At 35.6% G+C, this 16618-nt stretch overlaps 3 protein-coding genes across 3 annotated transcripts; 1 reads left to right on the top strand and 2 right to left on the bottom strand.

Annotated features, from left to right (window-relative positions):
- Positions 1 to 480: 480 nt before the first annotated feature.
- LOC138878510 (uncharacterized) lies at positions 481 to 3395 on the bottom strand. Its single transcript, XM_070158194.1, has 4 exons — positions 3186 to 3395; positions 2307 to 3116; positions 2034 to 2246; positions 481 to 1836 (listed from the first exon to the last, which is right to left on the bottom strand). Exons 1-4 carry the CDS (start codon positions 3393 to 3395, stop codon positions 481 to 483), a joined length of 2589 nt encoding a protein of 862 aa, XP_070014295.1.
- LOC138878509 (uncharacterized) lies at positions 3395 to 4522 on the bottom strand. The gene is made up of 2 exons (XM_070158193.1): positions 3992 to 4522; positions 3395 to 3895 (listed from the first exon to the last, which is right to left on the bottom strand). Exons 1-2 carry the CDS (start codon positions 4520 to 4522, stop codon positions 3395 to 3397), a joined length of 1032 nt encoding a protein of 343 aa, XP_070014294.1.
- Positions 4523 to 6837: 2315 nt separating this feature from the next.
- Positions 6838 to 7314, top strand: LOC104241928 (uncharacterized). The gene is made up of 2 exons (XM_009796896.2): positions 6838 to 6873; positions 6970 to 7314. The coding sequence occupies exons 1-2, from the start codon at positions 6838 to 6840 to the stop codon at positions 7312 to 7314; spliced, it is 381 nt and encodes a 126-aa protein (XP_009795198.2).
- Positions 7315 to 16618: the final 9304 nt, after the last annotated feature.

The following is a 16618-nucleotide window of genomic DNA, read 5'->3' as shown; positions in this document are numbered from 1 at the left end:
TAGCCTTAAGCACACATTTGCAGTCCAACATTTTGTGATTGCTTGGTGCATTGTAAGTCCTTCCACATCTATTCCTGCCCTCGATAGAAAATACTTCCAAGTTGTCTTTGCAGTTTCTGATCTAAAAAACAAGTGCTGAAAAGATTCCTTGTCAGGCTGTACACAACACCAACATTTTGATGGCATGCAGTAGCCTATCCTTTTCAAGAAATCATCTAAAGGTAGCTTTGCTTTCCACACTTTCCACTTGAAAAATGATATTTTAAAAGGCAGTCCCTTTACCCAAATCATTCTATAAGCTGTTCTTGGTTCGTCTCTTCTTCTCGTATACTGCCATGCTGACTTAACACTGAAATATCTTCTTGTTTCCAGCATCCAACAAGGCCTGTCAAGAACCTGCGTCGGTGAAGGTGGTTTGATTTTCTCCATAATGTGTACTGCTAAGTCTTCAGGAAGTATTTCATATAGCCTGTCCACATCTCACTCACCATCTAAGGTAACATCATTTACATTATGTACATTTTCATCAATGCCAAAGTCATGAGGAACTAAAAAATATAGTGCCCCAAGACCTGTCCAATTTTCATACCAAAATAGTGAGGATCCCATTTTTGTTTGCCAAAGGATTTGATGTTCAATCAGATCTCTGCATTCCAACATTTTTCTCCAGATGTGAGACCCCCTTTTCCACGGAACAATTACAGGATTTAATTTTTTACAGTATTTCTGACATACGAAAGAGCTCCATAGGCTCGATTTTGTTCTGAAATTCCACCACAACTTACTGAATAATGCTTTTACTACATCATGCAGTGACCTAAAACCTATTCCCCCTTCCTCAATTGGCATGCATAAGGTATTCCATGAAGCCCAATGCCTACTAGTTCCTCCTACAGTGCTGCTCCCAAAAAACTGAGCAAACAATTTGTGCAACCTATTTATCACATACTTTGGAAGGTTTACAGCTGATAGTAGATGCATAGGCATGCTTTGCAATACATGGGATATGAGAACTGCCCTGCCCCCTACTGATAATAACTTGCCCTGCCATGATTGCATTTTGTCCATTACCTTAGTAATTAGGGGCTGATAGAATTCCAACTTTCTCCTTGCATAAAATATCGGACAACCTAGATATATGATAGGGAAATCATTCCTATGAATGCATGTGATCCTTTCTACCTTGCTGACCACTTCCATGTCTGTTAAATGATGCAGGTACACAACTGATTTGGTCTTGTTAACAAGCTGCCCTGATGCATTTTCATATGCCTTCAGCACTTGCATAATCAGCATCAGAGATGTTTCATCTGAGGATGAGAAGATAATCATGTCATCTGCATACACCAAATGATTGATCTTTAGACTCCACTTTGGCATCCCAAATCCACAAAAATACAGGTTAGTGTGTAGTGCATTGAGACTCCTAGATAATGCTTCTGCTGCCAATATAAACAAAGTTGGAGATACAGGATCACCTTGTTTTATTCCCCTTGAGGACTTAAAGAACCCATGAGCTTGACCATTTATTAGAATAGAATACCAGTTGTTTGAAACTAATCCAAAGACAATCCCTATCAACCTTTCTGGGAATCCCATCTTTCTTAGTACCTTGGTTAGGAATAGCCAAGATATTCTATTATAAGCTTTGGTCATATCTAGCTTCAGGATGACATTAGGTCCAGCCTTAGATCTAAGCCTAATGTCAGTCACTATCTCCTGAGTTAAAAGGATGTTTTCTACTATATTCCTTCCCTTAACAAAACCTGCTTGTTCCTCCAAAATCAGACTTGGGAGAAATTTCACTAGCCTTTCATGAACCACCCTTGATATAACCTTATTAGAAAAATTACTGAGGCTTATTGGTCTTAAATCAAAAAAGGTGGTAACTTCTTTTTTCTTTGGTAGCAGAACTAGGTTTGTGTGTGTTACACACTTGGGTAGCTCATGGCCATTGAAAAAAGCCCTCACCATGTCGTACAGGTCATCCCCTATTAAGTCTCAACAAGAATGATAAAATTTTCCTGACATACCATCTGGCCCTCAGTACTATCACCCTTAAGTCCAAGTACTGCCACTTTAACCTCCTCTTTTGTTGGTTGCTTAATCAATTCTGCATTTTGCTCAGTGTTAATCAGATTAGGAACATGCTCTACGATATCAAATGATGAAGGAGTAGCTTCTTCTGTGAACTGTTCCTCGTAGAATTTGATAGCCTCTTCTGCAATTTGTTGTTCTTCTTCAATCTAGGTTCCTCCACTGTTTTGAATTCTGTTAAGCTGAAGTCTCTTCCTTCTACCTCTCACTTGTGCATGGAAGAACTTAGTGTTCCTATCCCCTTCCTTGAACCAAGTCATGCCTGTCTTTTGTTGCCAATATTTCTCCTCTAGTGCAAGACATTTGATCAATTCTGCCTGAACCTTATGTAGTCTTTCCCTATTCATTCCTGTAGGATTTGCTTCAAATTCTACTTCATGAACCATCACTACCTCTTCCATACTTGCTATCTTTTGGAAAATATCTCCAAATGTAGCCTTACTCCACAATGAAAGGGCTTTCTTTAATTTTTTTAACTTGTGATTAAAAAGAATAAAAGGATTTGCACTGAAATCAGCAGACCAATTCTCTTTCACCACATCTTTAAAAGTTGCATGTTCCACCCAAAAATTCAAGAAATTAAAATGTTTTTTTATAGGTGGAGTCTCAATATCACACTTCAAAAATATTGGACTATGATCAGAGCCAGTCTTTGACAAATGTTGCACCTCTATTCCTGGAAATTTTTGTTGGAACTCAACATTGGCCAAACATCTATCTAGTCTTTTGAATATACAGTCTTCCTCTGCTCTCCCATTCCACCATGTGAATATGCTACCTTTAAATCCAAGGTCGAATAGGTTGCAAGTGTTGATACAGTGTCGAAAATCATCAATTTCATTCAATGACACAAGTAACCCACCAAATTTTTCTTCTTCGTCCCATATTACATTGAAATCACCTCTTACAAGCCATGGTGCATCCATATCCCTTGCCATTGCATATAATGAATCCCATAATTCTATCCTCTCGATTGCATCACATTTTGCGTATATCAATGTTAGGACAAACTCCACATGCTATTCAGTATGAAACAATCTTAGTGTTAATTGTTGCACCATATTGTACATAATAGTTACCTAAAATACCTCATCTATAAAAGCCCAGATCTTGTTGGAAACATTTGAAATTGCTTGTGCAAGTCCTATCTTGTTTCTGTACCTTTCCAGTTTTTTTGCTTGTTGCTTTGGCTCCATTAATCCTACAAAATCATAGTGATTTTGCCTATGCATTTTTGTCAACCTTTCAAAGGCCTGCTGTGTGTTGACTGACCTTATATTCCAAATGAGAGCATTCATCACTGATTGCTGGATTTAGTCATCGTTCTCCTTGTGTGCACCCCAGTTTTTGGTGCTGCAAAATTATCTTTTTGTTGCTTCTTCTTACCTTTTGCTGCTGATTTTGCCTTTTCCACTTGCGTAGGTGATAAGTCACCTTTCCTTGCAGCAATCATAAGGTGTTGGGTAGTTGATTCTTGATCCATGTCGTATCCTGATTTACCATGTTCTTCTCCTTCTTCATTGTCTTCCTTCCCTCCTGATGTAGCTCCAAATGCATTCTTTTTAGGGACCAAGGCTTTCTCTTCTCCTCTTTTTAACAGCTGCAACTGGTTTTTCTCTAATGTAACAGTAATATTTACTATTTCTGTTTTTTGTTTTGGTTGTTTCAACTTCTCTGTTGTGTTGTGTCCTTGTGGGTCTTCTTGTGATTTCTGAAGTTGATCATCTTCTGTTCCTCCAGGATCATTTACCTCTGGGCCTCTTCCTTCATAGTTACTAATTTCTGTGACTTCTGCCGTCTGAAAATTATTGATGTGCTCAACATTTTCTGATCCTTCCTTTATTAAATAATTACCAGTTGTATTGTTGTCATTGGCATGGATCTCTCAATTTACACTTTGCTCATCTTCTTCTTTGTCATTCTCATTTGGTTCCTCATCATCTTGTGCTCCTAGTGGTACTTCGTTCTCCTCTGAATCGTATTCCCTTTGTGCCTCCCATAGCCTGCCTCCACATTCTTGCACTCTTTCTTTAAATGTAAACGATTTTGACCCTTCTACTTTAGAATTTGGCTTTTTATTAAGTACCTTGTTCACTAATGTATCTTGTGATGGGATTTCCTTGCATGGTTTATTGATCTTCACTATTCCTTCTCCTGTTTTATCCTTGAAGCTTCTTTCTACCCATTGTGCGGTATCGTTTTTTGCTTTTGATGCCTCCTTTCCATTGACTAGACCATTAGTCGAACTAATCCCCGATGAGTTAAGATGAAAAGCTTGTGCTGCTGGATTTAACTTTCCCTCATTATTAACCATATTTTTTGTTTTTTGCTTTGTAGATGCTTGGTTATGAAGTGCTGAACTGTTTGTTGCTACATTATCTGCCACCATTGCCAATTGATTAATAAGTTCTTCCTCTCCATCCATCCCTTGTAATATTGCAAACTTGTTAGCTACTTAAACATGATCATTATCTTCATTGTCTGCTGCCACCAAATCCTTACCACTGTTGCTATGTGCTTCTACTTGTCTCCCTACAGTGCTTGTACTCTCCTTGTTCTTATTGTTTTCAAACTGCTTAGCTGGTGCCATCTCCATTCCATTATTAGTGATACTAGTATTTTGATTTACTACATTTCTAACTCTGTTGTCCTTCACTTCCTTCCATTGCTCTTTTGTTGTAACATTCACATTACCCACGACCTTTCCACTAGATAACATCATTATAGGCTGTGAGTTCCCTATGTCCTGTTTCTTAGCAGTATCTGCTTGGTTATCATTCTCCTTCTCCACATATAGTTCAGGGTGTATCCTCCAGCATTCAAATTGATCATGCCCTTGAATTTTACAATGTTTGCAGTATTTAGGCAGCATGTCATATTGAATTCTCACCCATTCAGTTCTTGTTGTTCCTTTAGCTTTGTTGACTATGTCCATCCTCACCTTTTTAGGCAGATCTGCAAGTAAGTCCACTAGTACCTTCACCCTAGCACAACTAGGTCTAGTTTTATTAATTGTTGCCATGTCTAGATGCATAGGTTTACCTACTGCTGAAGCTAGAGAAAATAGACATTCCTTTACAAAAAAGGTTGGCAATAGACTTGGGAATGAAATCCAAGTCATTGCCTTAGGTGTTTCTTCATCTGCTCTAAACTTTGAGTCATAAATCAACGGCCTAAGCTGATATTGATAGCCATCCCTGTCCTTTATGTAATGAGTTTTTGATGAGAAATGAAGATAGTCCTACTTAACGTCATTCTAATTAAAATATGTCTATCCCTTAGAAAACCAATGTTACATTCACCTTTAATTCCGCATTGAATTGGTATTAACTTACGCAGTTGTTGAATTTCTGGGCTTCCATAAGAACATTTGCCAACTATTGCATATTGTAATCCTTCGATGATATCCATCCTTTCTACTTCTGCTTCTGTGAACTGAATAACATGTTCTCCATTCAATATTGTAGGTGGACGAATACGAATTGGCTCAATTTCCTGTTGCTCCTGCATTGAAGCATTTAAAGTGCAAGGTTTCAGAAATTTGGAGTAATCCATCGGTTGTTTGTTGTTATTTGTGTTCCTTGATGTTTGTGCAAAGTTTGTAGGAGGTTGTTTAGGCAGCGCAGCCTCCAAATGAGGCTGGCCACCTGCCTGTGTGTCCATTACAATTGTAATTCTTTAGCACTTTATTTGCATGACATAGTGCAACAACTTTGCAAGAAAACGATGCTACTGTAATTTGAACTAACTTGACTTTACTTACTGTATGGCTGTGAATCCAATTTCACAGTCCGAAATGAAGCTTAGAAATCAAATTGATCTTAGAAGAGAAGAGAATACTTTCACGTTATCAAAACAAGCTATTGTGCTCAATAGTAGTGCTGGAATTAGCTGAATTGCTAAAATTGAATGAAGAACACTGTCTGCTACAGTAACTCGTGAAAATGAAATTAAGATCTACAAAAATAGACTATAGATCTGAAGTTGAAACCAATATGGTATTATTCGTAAGAAAATTATGTATCTTTTGACACCAAGTTTGGTTAGTTCCACCACCGGATCCCGGAGTTATGACCGGAAAATGATGACGAAATTACTATTCCTTCTCTTCCCAGAGAGAAGGCATCTGGATATCGTTGACATTTTAGAGAGTCCGTATTAAGTATTTCTGATTACCTGTTTTTTATGGGTTCCATATTATTTAGTAACTTCAGCAGAAAAGTGGAAAGAATACCATTAAGACTACTTTAGTACAGAGATTTAATTTACTTTGTATAAACCAATTACAATAAAAACTTAACTTCCAGATGGTACAAAACATATTCTTAGTTACATAAACCAACTTATTCATTATGCAACATTCCTAATGCTTGATCTGAGTTAACATACAAAAGTACTGGTATTACTATTATGCAACTTCAGTCTTAGCTTCTTGGTTGCTATGCTTTCTTCAGATTATTTACATTCAGTTATGCCGGACAATGCTAAGTGGGACGATGATACACATATTATATTTATTGAGTTGTGTGAGCAAGAGGTTAGAAAAGGAAATAGACCAAACACTTACTTAAATAAAGATGGGTGGAAAAGTCTTGTTGACGAGTTCTGTAAGAAGACGGGAAAAGACTATGATAAAAAATGAAAAATCATTAGGATTACATAAAAGGAGAATGGACACTTTTTAAGGAGTTGATGAGAGGGGAGACGGGGTTAGGATGGGATGCCACGAAAAATACGATTATGGCAAATGATGATTGGTGGGAGCGAAAAATTAAGGTATATCTCTCACATTATCATATGTGTAATTTTTATTTTTGTCATTGTTAATTTTATCAGTTTGATTAAAGTAGTTTTTATTTTCTCTTTTTACAGGAGAATGCAAAATATAAGAAATTTAGGAACAAAGATCTTTCGCTCATATGGTTTCGCTACGATGCACTGTTTGCTTATGTTGTTGCCACAGGAGAAAGAGCACGTGCAGCAAATCAAGAACAATCATCGGGCATTGGACTTAATCTTGATGAAGAAGGAATAAATGTCATTGATGATTGTGACAAAGAACACTTTACTCATCTTAATGATGAAATGAGCGATGAAAGTGATGATCTACAGAATATAAATTCTGTTATGTTTCCAGAGTCATCACTAAAAAGACAAAAATCAACTGATGGTGTTAGCACTAGTAGTCAAGTAAGAAAAGAACAGCTGCAACGTTAATAAAAGAGGATATACACTCTCTCATAGAGTTTATGTCTAGTAAAAGCACTGCTACATCTCCTACAGTTGATGAGACATCCATCGAGAAGTGTATTGTCACGTTGGAACAAATTCCTGATATTCTAGGTGGGAGTGAAATTTACAGTTTTACTATGAATATGTTCCGGAAAAAAAAAGCGACAGATATTTTTGGGGATGCCTACTAATGAAGCTCGCAAGAATTGGTTGGAGTTTAACTATCAGTTATACCTCAAGAAAAATGAATAGTGTATCGTTGTGGTTGAGTATTTTTATTATTCTGCGTTTGAATATTATGATTGTATATGTAAACGTTATTATGGTTTTATGTGTAAACTTTATATTTCTTCTTGTTTAGACATTGGGATTGTATCACTAAACTTTTATTAAATTAAAGCTTCTGTTTGTGGTAAACTTTATGTTTGAAAGCCTTGGTTCTATTATTAAGCATATATTGTTAAACTTCTGTTTGGTTCTGTTTGTGGTAAGCTTATATTGCTTCTATTGTTAAACTTTGGTAAACTTTATGTTTGAAGGCCTCTTCAGTACATAAAGAAGAACTGAAGAAAGCATATGTTTAAAAGCCTCTTCAGTACTATTTAGAAAGCATATTGCTAAACTTTATGTTTTTATTTTCAGTAGAATGGAGAGTTCAGACTCTAGTGACATAGTAGATCTTTATCCAAGTTATTCGTCAGACGATGAAGATGAAGAAGAACTGGATGAGATACAGAGGGAGCAAGATGAGAAGGAATGGACATGTCTTTCTATCACATTGACACTCAAAGAGACATCGTACTTGCTACTATGACCATTCATAACTATATTAGAAAATGCAATATGGATGATGCATTCCGAGCAGCTGAGAATGAGAGATATGTTTCATCTGTTGATCCTGATCTTGGTACATCTTTGAGAGCTAATAACAATATAAATGCGGAAAATGTGGAAGAGCAAAGTGATCTTGTTTGGATGGGTCTTCGCGATTTGATTGCTAATGAAATTTGTGAAGCTTGATACTTGTAGTTGTATGAATCTTTTAAAACACTAATATTTATTATTTTACATTCCAATTGAGAAATGTTATTTTGTTTCGTTCTCTTGAAATATGCATATAATGACCTAACTTTTTATATAATTTGAGAAATCAGTGTATAACTTCAATTTGATTAGTTTGATGTATAAAATGGTTTTTTAAGTTTGTGATTGACTTCTGTCGCAACACTTTTTGGGACAAGGGAAGAAAAAAAAGTAATTGATCAATTAGATTCTCATACAGATATATACAAAGCAAAAACTATTCTTTTTATTTTCTTGGCAAACAAATAAAAAAAACTATCTTAAGTAATTATTTAAATTAAAATATAAATTATTTTTTGTTTGCATTGCTTATGAATCAAATATATTGTAGTAATCAGCTCCTTTTATAATGTTAACAGCTTTAAGGATATTTTTGTCTTTTTAACAGAAAAAAGTTCTTACCAACACTTGTTTACCAAACACTTCAACAGCTTTTTTTAAGCTTCAGCACTTTTATCCAAACATGTAACTGCTTATTTATAAAATAAGTTTTAGCACTTAAAAGCTGTGCTTAAAAGTTACTTTTTTCCAGCTAATCCAAACGGGCTCTTATTGTTGAATATGTAGTATAATGCCACATCTCATATTTATGCATGTTATTTTATTGAAAAATACCTTATATAGTTCTGTCTTACTAGGAGTAAAGAAATATTTGGATATGAAAAAAAATCGAAAAAACCCGAAAACCCGAGATTAGAAAAACTGACTATTTTGGTTTGGTTTGGTCTGGTCTTTAAATTTAATAATCTGACACAATTGGTTTGGTTTGGTAATTGAAAAATTCGAACCAGCCCGACTTATTTACACTCTAGTAATATGTCACTATATATATCTTATTTCTTAAGTAACTAATGTTATCTTTTACAGACGGTTATTAGTAGGTATATTTTAAGTGATTTGATGGTATAATAATTTTTTCAAAATTAATTAATATAATATAAGATAAATCCTTTAGTGCAATTCAATTTGCTGATCTAGGTTCAGGAATCATTGACCTAACATTTCTTCTTCTGGACATAGCAGCAATTATTCTGGTGAAGGTCACAAATCTTAAGAGAATCCAAGATCTTTCCCATACCAAGATCAACTATTTTTTATTAAGATTCTTTATATTGTGAAGGTATATACGTTAATATCCTAGATACTTAGGCCGGTGTTTACCTCATAGTTTATTTCTGTGGCTACAAAGACGAGAATTTTAAGCTTATGGATTCAGAATTCTAATCAATTTAAGTAATGGATTTCTAAATTAGTAATTTACATATATTGAACGATTTTTTTAAAACAAATATAAAGTTGAAATTAAAGTTAACAGGTTTGATCGAACACGTTCCTGGCACTCTAACTCCGCCCTCATGTGATTATGTCCAAATGATCTCCTTTTACTAAGAACCAATGAGTAATAAAAGCGTATTATTCCTGGTTTTTCTATCCTTTTTCACTGCAATTTTCTTTCCTCTGGATTTTGTAATTCTCTGTTTGGTATCTCAGCTTAATGATGGGTGGCTCAAAATTCTTGTCACAGATTCACAGCCACGATTTCCTGGTTGTCTTGACACGGAAAAAAGAAGAGCATTTTTTGAATTATGTTGTAATTGCTTGTCTTCCTCCCAAAAAACAGATTAGTTTAACATTATTGTGCAAAAACGCCCAGCTTCCCTTTTTATATTATTTATTCTCTTTTTCCCATGACTTGATAAAACTTTTTAATTCACGTGCTAAAACAGTTTGAAACTTACACTTCAGCCATTTCAATTTATAAGTCTTACTTTATTTTTAAATTAGTCTCAAATAGAATATTACTATTTTTTATACATAATAAATTTTTAATTTCAATTTTTTTCATTTTACATTTAATAGTATTATAGGAATGATATGGCATAATCAAAAATCACAAGATCTAAAAGGTATTTAATTCGATATGTTATACACACTTTTAGCTCAGATAATAAGATTCAAAAATTTCTTTTTATAATCTTAAATTTTATGTCAAATCAAACTAAAACACAACAAATAAAATCTAAGGAGTAGTAACTAGTGAAGAGAGTGGGTGCTCAAATCACTTGTGATCTCTTTTTTCCAAAGTGTAGACTGCCTTTTGCTACATTTCCCTACAAGTATCCAACTTCTAACATCAAGATGTGGTACCAAATTGGGCCAAACACCATATTAGACTTCACGCGTACACCTATCCAATTCTCGACCAAGAGTGTGTCATGTCCAGACAATCAAACGGGACAAAAGGATTTGACCTGTAGTCGTCCATGATAAACTTTTTGGAGTTAGAGAGAAAAAGACACTATTCTGACCAAGTCCAACAATTTTTTTGGGTTTTCCGCTCAATATTCGGTATCCGTATTGGAGCCCAATTATATCCGAATTCGCACTGTATAGGACCGGGAGTTGTGGGGGGGGGGGGAGGAAGAGGAGCGTTCTCTACCAAGAATTTTTCTTTACCTAATGCTCGAACTCGAGACCTGTAATTAAGGGAAGAGCAGCCACATCCGCTCCACCACATCCTTTGGTGGTAGTCCAACAAAGTTTTCATTCTAGTATGACTCAGTCCATTGTAATCAGTTGTATGAACAGCACAACTTTGGATAATAATGGACATTATTTGTATTGAGTGTGCATAAACAAAGACCACATGAAAAGTAGAATAGAAAAATATTGAGTTAATATCCTAAAATCTTTTTAAACTGTCATATATTGTTAGTTTCCTACTTAAATTATTCGATCTCTCTAAAATCCCCTAAACTACATTGTTCTTCACAATAAAAGTCAATCATTGCATTCTTAGAGGTGCTTCTAGTATATGTTCCTAATTATCTAAAAAATGTGCCATGTGGTACTACACGTGGCTATTTAACTTAGCCTAAAAATCCCCTAAAACTATTTTTTTTTATCAGTTACCTACTTAAACTATCCGGTGTCCGCAAAACGCCCATGAACTATATACCCTATATATTAAAATCTCATGTTGAATTCTTAGAGGTGCGTATGTCTAACTATATTAACTTATGGTTTGTATTAAGTTTTTTTTTTGTAGTTACTCATGATGTATTACTCTCGAAGATTGAAAATGTGTTTATTTTAGGCTTAATTATGGATGTGCCTTATGCTAGACTCTAATTGAATAAGTCATCATTTACATTCACTTTCCAGCACAATAAAGAAAATAAGTGAAGGCACATAGTGTTGCATTCCTGAAAATCCATCTTATATTACATAAGCAATATTACACAAAATCAAAATTTTGTAAATAAAAAACCAATCAGTCAGCAACTACATTTTCTAGTTTTAGATTATACAAACAAGGTTCAAGAGATTCAACTTTATTCTCTACCAGGTGTTGGGTTTAATAAGAAGAATAAAATGGGTATTCTTTCAACATTATGTGTAAGACATGAAAAAAGACTAAAGTTAAAAAAAAAAAAAAAGAATAACTCATTTAAGAGGAAATGAGAGAAGGAGAAAAATTTTCATGAGGGAACCCATGTGGAGAACCGAAGGAAAAAGGTGAAACAATAAAGAAGAAGGAGGTAAAAAAATAAAGAAGAATGGTAAAAAATGAGAAAGAAAGGTGGATATAAAGGAAATAAGGCGAATACTTGAAAAATAAATAAATTTGAAAGAGGGTTAGACTAATTAGCTAGTATATATTCTGTCAGGTGACCCATTTTGATGAGGGTTTTCATCCATCACGTGTCTCCCAAGCGAGTTGTGTCATACCCAAAAATCTAAGTAGTTGTGATGGCACCTAACACAACCCGCTAGGTAATCCAATTATCAACTATCCAATTCCAATGAAATTCAATAAGACAATTAAGTAAAAGAAAAATATTTGAATCTTATACATTTTCCAAGGAATGGTAGTACAAATTATGAGCCTCTAAGATGTGAATATACAAAGCTGGTACGAAATAAATATATCATCTGTTTGAAATGTACATAAACAGATTTTTTTATAAATCTAAGGCTACCATGAACAAGAGGCAGCTACATCCGGAGCGCAGATACGTCTTCAATTCTAGCTTCCATCGATTACAGCAACATCAGCATCCAACATCTGCACACAAGGTGAAGAAGTGTAGTATGAGTACAACCAACCTCATGTAGTCAATAAGTAACAAACCTAACCTTAGGTTGAAAGGAGTGACGAGCTGGAACAAAGGTCGGGTCCGACACCAATAGCCAATAACAGTTTGTGTCACACCTCCTTTTTCCGCCCCCGCGAGGGTACAAGGAGTTTTTTCCAATTAAAGGACAATCGAAACGGGATTGGTTTATTTATTTCAGAGTCGCCACTTGGGAGATTTAGGGTGTCCCAAGTCACCAATTTTAATCCCGAATCGAGGAAAAGAATGACTCCGTATTACAGTCTGCGTACCAGAAATCCGGATAAGGAATTCTGTTAACCCGGGAGAAGGTGTTAGGCATTCCCGAGTTCCGTGGTTCTAGTACGGTCGCTCAACTGTCATATTCGGCTTACTTATCTGATTTTAATACAATTATGAACCGATGTGCCAATTTTAACTTTTTACCACTTTATTATTATTATTTTTAAAAGAATGTGAACATCGCTTAAAACACGTCTTTGGACTGCGTCACATGAAATGCACCCACAATCCGGAACACATTTTATTTGATGTTTTGGGATTTGGATTTGGGTCGCATGAAATGCACACCCAAGCTTAAGAAAGTAAACTATTAAACACGCGCCTAAAGAGACTATCGCGTTATTATTTTGGGAAGGCCGTGAAATTCACTAAACGGCCCTCCCGAATTATTCCCCACTATTTTGTGTCTTGTCCCCCACTATATTAAACTAAAGAATTATTTTCAACCCATAATGTCTTGTCCCCCATGCCTAACATAAACAATTACAATATTTCCCTCCACTACATTATGTCTTGTCCCCCATTATATTAAACAATTATATCAAACACACCCCATTACATTTTGTCCCCCATGCTTAACATAAAGAATTATTCAAAATGTTCAATTCCCAAACTACCCCTCCGACCTTATTACAATTACCATTTTACCCCTGAACGTACTGCAATTTACCAAACTACCCCCATCAGCTATAACAATCAATTGATTAAACTCAACCAAAATATAGCCAATATGACCAATTTCTACACAAATTCAACAACAACTCATATGAACACAGATGAACAACATCAAATTAATGTGAATGAATTAACCATATTGGGAACCAATCCTAGTTAACTTAGTCCAAAAATGAATGAGCAAGGAAACAACAATATTAACAACACAAATACATGATTCAAACTAAATCAACAAATCAAAAACCAAAACAAACTCAAATTAAATTACTGGACGAACTTCAAACAAAGAATAAACATGCATTAAATCCATATTCAATAACAAACATGACGGATTCAATAACACATGAAACAAACTGAAGAAATAATTAATTAAACTTCAATTTAATTCTAACAAACATTTAAACTAACAACTTCACATGAACAAACTGAAAAATTAACAAAACAATGAACATGAACAAAACAAAAATCAAACATTTACCGATTTTAGATTTGAGAATATCAAAAATAAAATACGGACAAAAGTGAAACTCAAAATCCACTAACCGGATCGAAACGACGAACAACGACTGACCAACGACGAACTCGAACTAGGTATGGGCTATTTTGACAACCCCAACCAAAACTCGAACAAACAACGACGAAGACGAATTTAAGAAGCAACTGAAGCAGCGCCGAAGCAGTAGCAGCAGTCGACGCAGCAGAAGCGATGCTCGAGCTGGACGGGGCAGTAGAAAAGATTAAAGCAGTAGCAACAGCAGCCATGGACGAGGGAGCTGGACGCGGAGCAAATGCTCGACAGCAGCGTCGATGAAAGATGGAAGAAGCAACCGCGACAACAACAAATGGAAGATGCAGCAGCGACAACAGCGTCGATGAAGCTGGAAGAAGCAGCTGGTGATGATGGTGTTATGGTGGAGCTGGGCGTAGCAGAAGCAGCAGAAAGCAGAAACAGGAGCAGTGAAGCAAAGCCCCGCGTCCATGGCGGAGCTCGGGAGCTCGACCACTCAACTCGAACTCGACGAAACGAAGAAGATGAAGCAGAAGGATCATTCATGGAGCAGCTGCGGGCAGCATGGAGGAGCTGGAAGGAGGGGTCGTTTGCAGTGGGGTTTCAACCATGGGAGGGCAGCCATGGCGATGGTGGTTGACGACGAAGACGCAGCAAGGAGGTGGTGGATGTCGCGGGTTTGAAGATGGTGAAGGAGAAGAAGCAGACGGGCATGGGTTCGAAGGCAGCCATGGACGAGCTGCCATGGATGTGTGTGTGAGAAAGCTTGGGGAAGATGGAGAGAAAGAAGGGGGGGCGGATCTTCTTTAGGTTTTTTAGGGTTTTTTTTTTGTTTTGTTTTGTTTGTTTGAAATGCAAGATAGGGGGTGTTGGGTCTTTGGGGTTATGGGGTCGACCCGTGTGGAGATGTACCGGTTCATGGGGAAGGTTGGGCCATTCTTTGGGCTTGTGGTTTGAATTAGATGAAGTGGCCCAATCCGATTTTTCTTTGTATTTTGCTCTCTTTTCTTCTTTTATTTTTCTAAAACTAAATTCTAAAAATCCTTAAATTATTATTAAGAACTAAATTAAGTTATAAAAGTGCAACTTAACTCCCAATAACAATTAACGCACAATTAAGTAATAATTAAGCATAAAATTGTATATTTGGACATCAAATGCTAAAAATGCAAAAGATGCCTATTTTGTAATTTTTAATTTTTGTAAAACAAACTTAATTACTAACAATTGTAGAATTATATCCTACATGCAAAATGCGACATATTTTTGTATTTTTTATTAATTTAACAAATAAACATGCACAGACAAATACAAATAATTATCCCAAAAATGTCACAAAAATTCTCAAAATTGCACACCAAGGAAAATTATTTTATTTTGCATTTTTTGGGAGTAATTCTCATATAGGGCAAAAATCACGTGCTTACAGTTTGTAACAACATAATGCAAGTAATAAAGAAATATCTCAGAAATAGAATGCTCAGCTCATTCAAAGTTCCAGAAAATAGGAATGCTTTTTCAAGTATCTCTATGAAAGCCCAAATCTTTTATCGAAATTGCCAAAAATATGAGTAAGCTTGAAAATTGTGATTTTTCCAATAAATCATTTCAACAATAAATAATATATTTTACTTTCAGATAGCGTGAAGAAAGTTCCTCTCTATGCCTACATGTCAAGATACAGAAAAAATCATGAATGTCACCAAAACTGGGTAGCAGAAAGAAATGCATCTCTAAGCATGTATCTCAAGTATGCATGTCAATTGCAATGTATCTCAGTGATGAACTCACGTACTCACACTATATATATATGCTCACTGGAGGTGTGTATATACTTTGGAGGAGCTCCTTCAACCTAAGCGCTATAACAAGCTAATCGTGGCATAAATCAGTAAAACATGTTGCAGCGTGCAGCACGCTCCAATCATAAACCAATAAAACATGGTGCGGCGTGCAACCCGATCCCATAAACATCCTCACCATCAGGCCCTCGGCTTCACTCAGTCATCAAACTTTCTAATCTCTCGGGCTCACAATGCCATAAAACTACCCAAAAATAATAATATGATGTATCAATGAATAACAACAGAGACTGAGATAAGATATAAAATGAATGAACATGATTGAGTATGTGATTACAATATAAACAAATGACTCAATAGTAGAAATGACCTCAGTGGGTCCCAACAGAATGAACATTTAACCTAGACATGGTTTCTAACATGGATCACGGCTCAATAGCTCAAGTACTTAGAAATTTCATGGTTACAGGTAAGGTCATGTAACTACACAGTACCATAGGAAACAATTCCAAGAGCAACTTAAATACATCAAATAAAACCAAAAGAAACAATTTCAAATGATAAAGGTCGAATCCTTAATCAAAAACCCAAAATTGGTCAAAAGTCAGAACTTGGGCCTGCGCTTTGGAACCCGATGAAACTTATAAAATCCGACAACCCATTCAATTACGAGTCCTACCATACTAGTTTCACCCAAATTCGACTCTGAATCGATGATCAAAACTCACTATATGAAACTTTAGTCTAAAACTCCCAATTTCTCTTTTGGAACCCTCAATCAAATGTCAAAAACGAAGATAGATTCATGATATAAAATAAAA

This window comes from Nicotiana sylvestris, chromosome 9 (assembly GCF_000393655.2).
Source record: "Nicotiana sylvestris chromosome 9, ASM39365v2, whole genome shotgun sequence".
NCBI lineage: Eukaryota > Viridiplantae > Streptophyta > Magnoliopsida > Solanales > Solanaceae > Nicotiana > Nicotiana sylvestris.
Note: the sequence above shows the minus strand (reverse complement) of the source record. Positions and strands in the feature narration are given on the sequence as shown.

Excerpts from the sequence above, each read along its gene's own strand:
- LOC104241928 (XM_009796896.2), top strand. The coding sequence starts at position 6,838 with ATGGCAAATGATGATTGGTGGGAGCGAAAAATTAAG. Across the intron at positions 6,874-6,969 it reads GGTGGGAGCGAAAAATTAAG|GAGAATGCAAAATATAAGAA; the intron begins GTATATCTCTCA and ends CTCTTTTTACAG.
- LOC138878510 (XM_070158194.1), bottom strand. The coding sequence starts at position 3,395 with ATGAATGCTCTCATTTGGAATATAAGGTCAGTCAACACACAGCAGGCC. Across the intron at positions 2,247-2,306 it reads CTAAGTTCTTCCATGCACAA|ATTGAAGAAGAACAACAAAT; the intron begins GTGAGAGGTAGA and ends GGAGGAACCTAG. Across the intron at positions 1,837-2,033 it reads ATAGTACTGAGGGCCAGATG|GTTATATCAAGGGTGGTTCA; the intron begins GTATGTCAGGAA and ends TTTTCTAATAAG.
- LOC138878509 (XM_070158193.1), bottom strand. The coding sequence starts at position 4,522 with ATGGATGGAGAGGAAGAACTTATTAATCAATTGGCAATGGTGGCAGAT. Across the intron at positions 3,896-3,991 it reads AAGAAGAAGATGAGCAAAGT|ACGGCAGAAGTCACAGAAAT; the intron begins GTAAATTGAGAG and ends AATAATTTTCAG.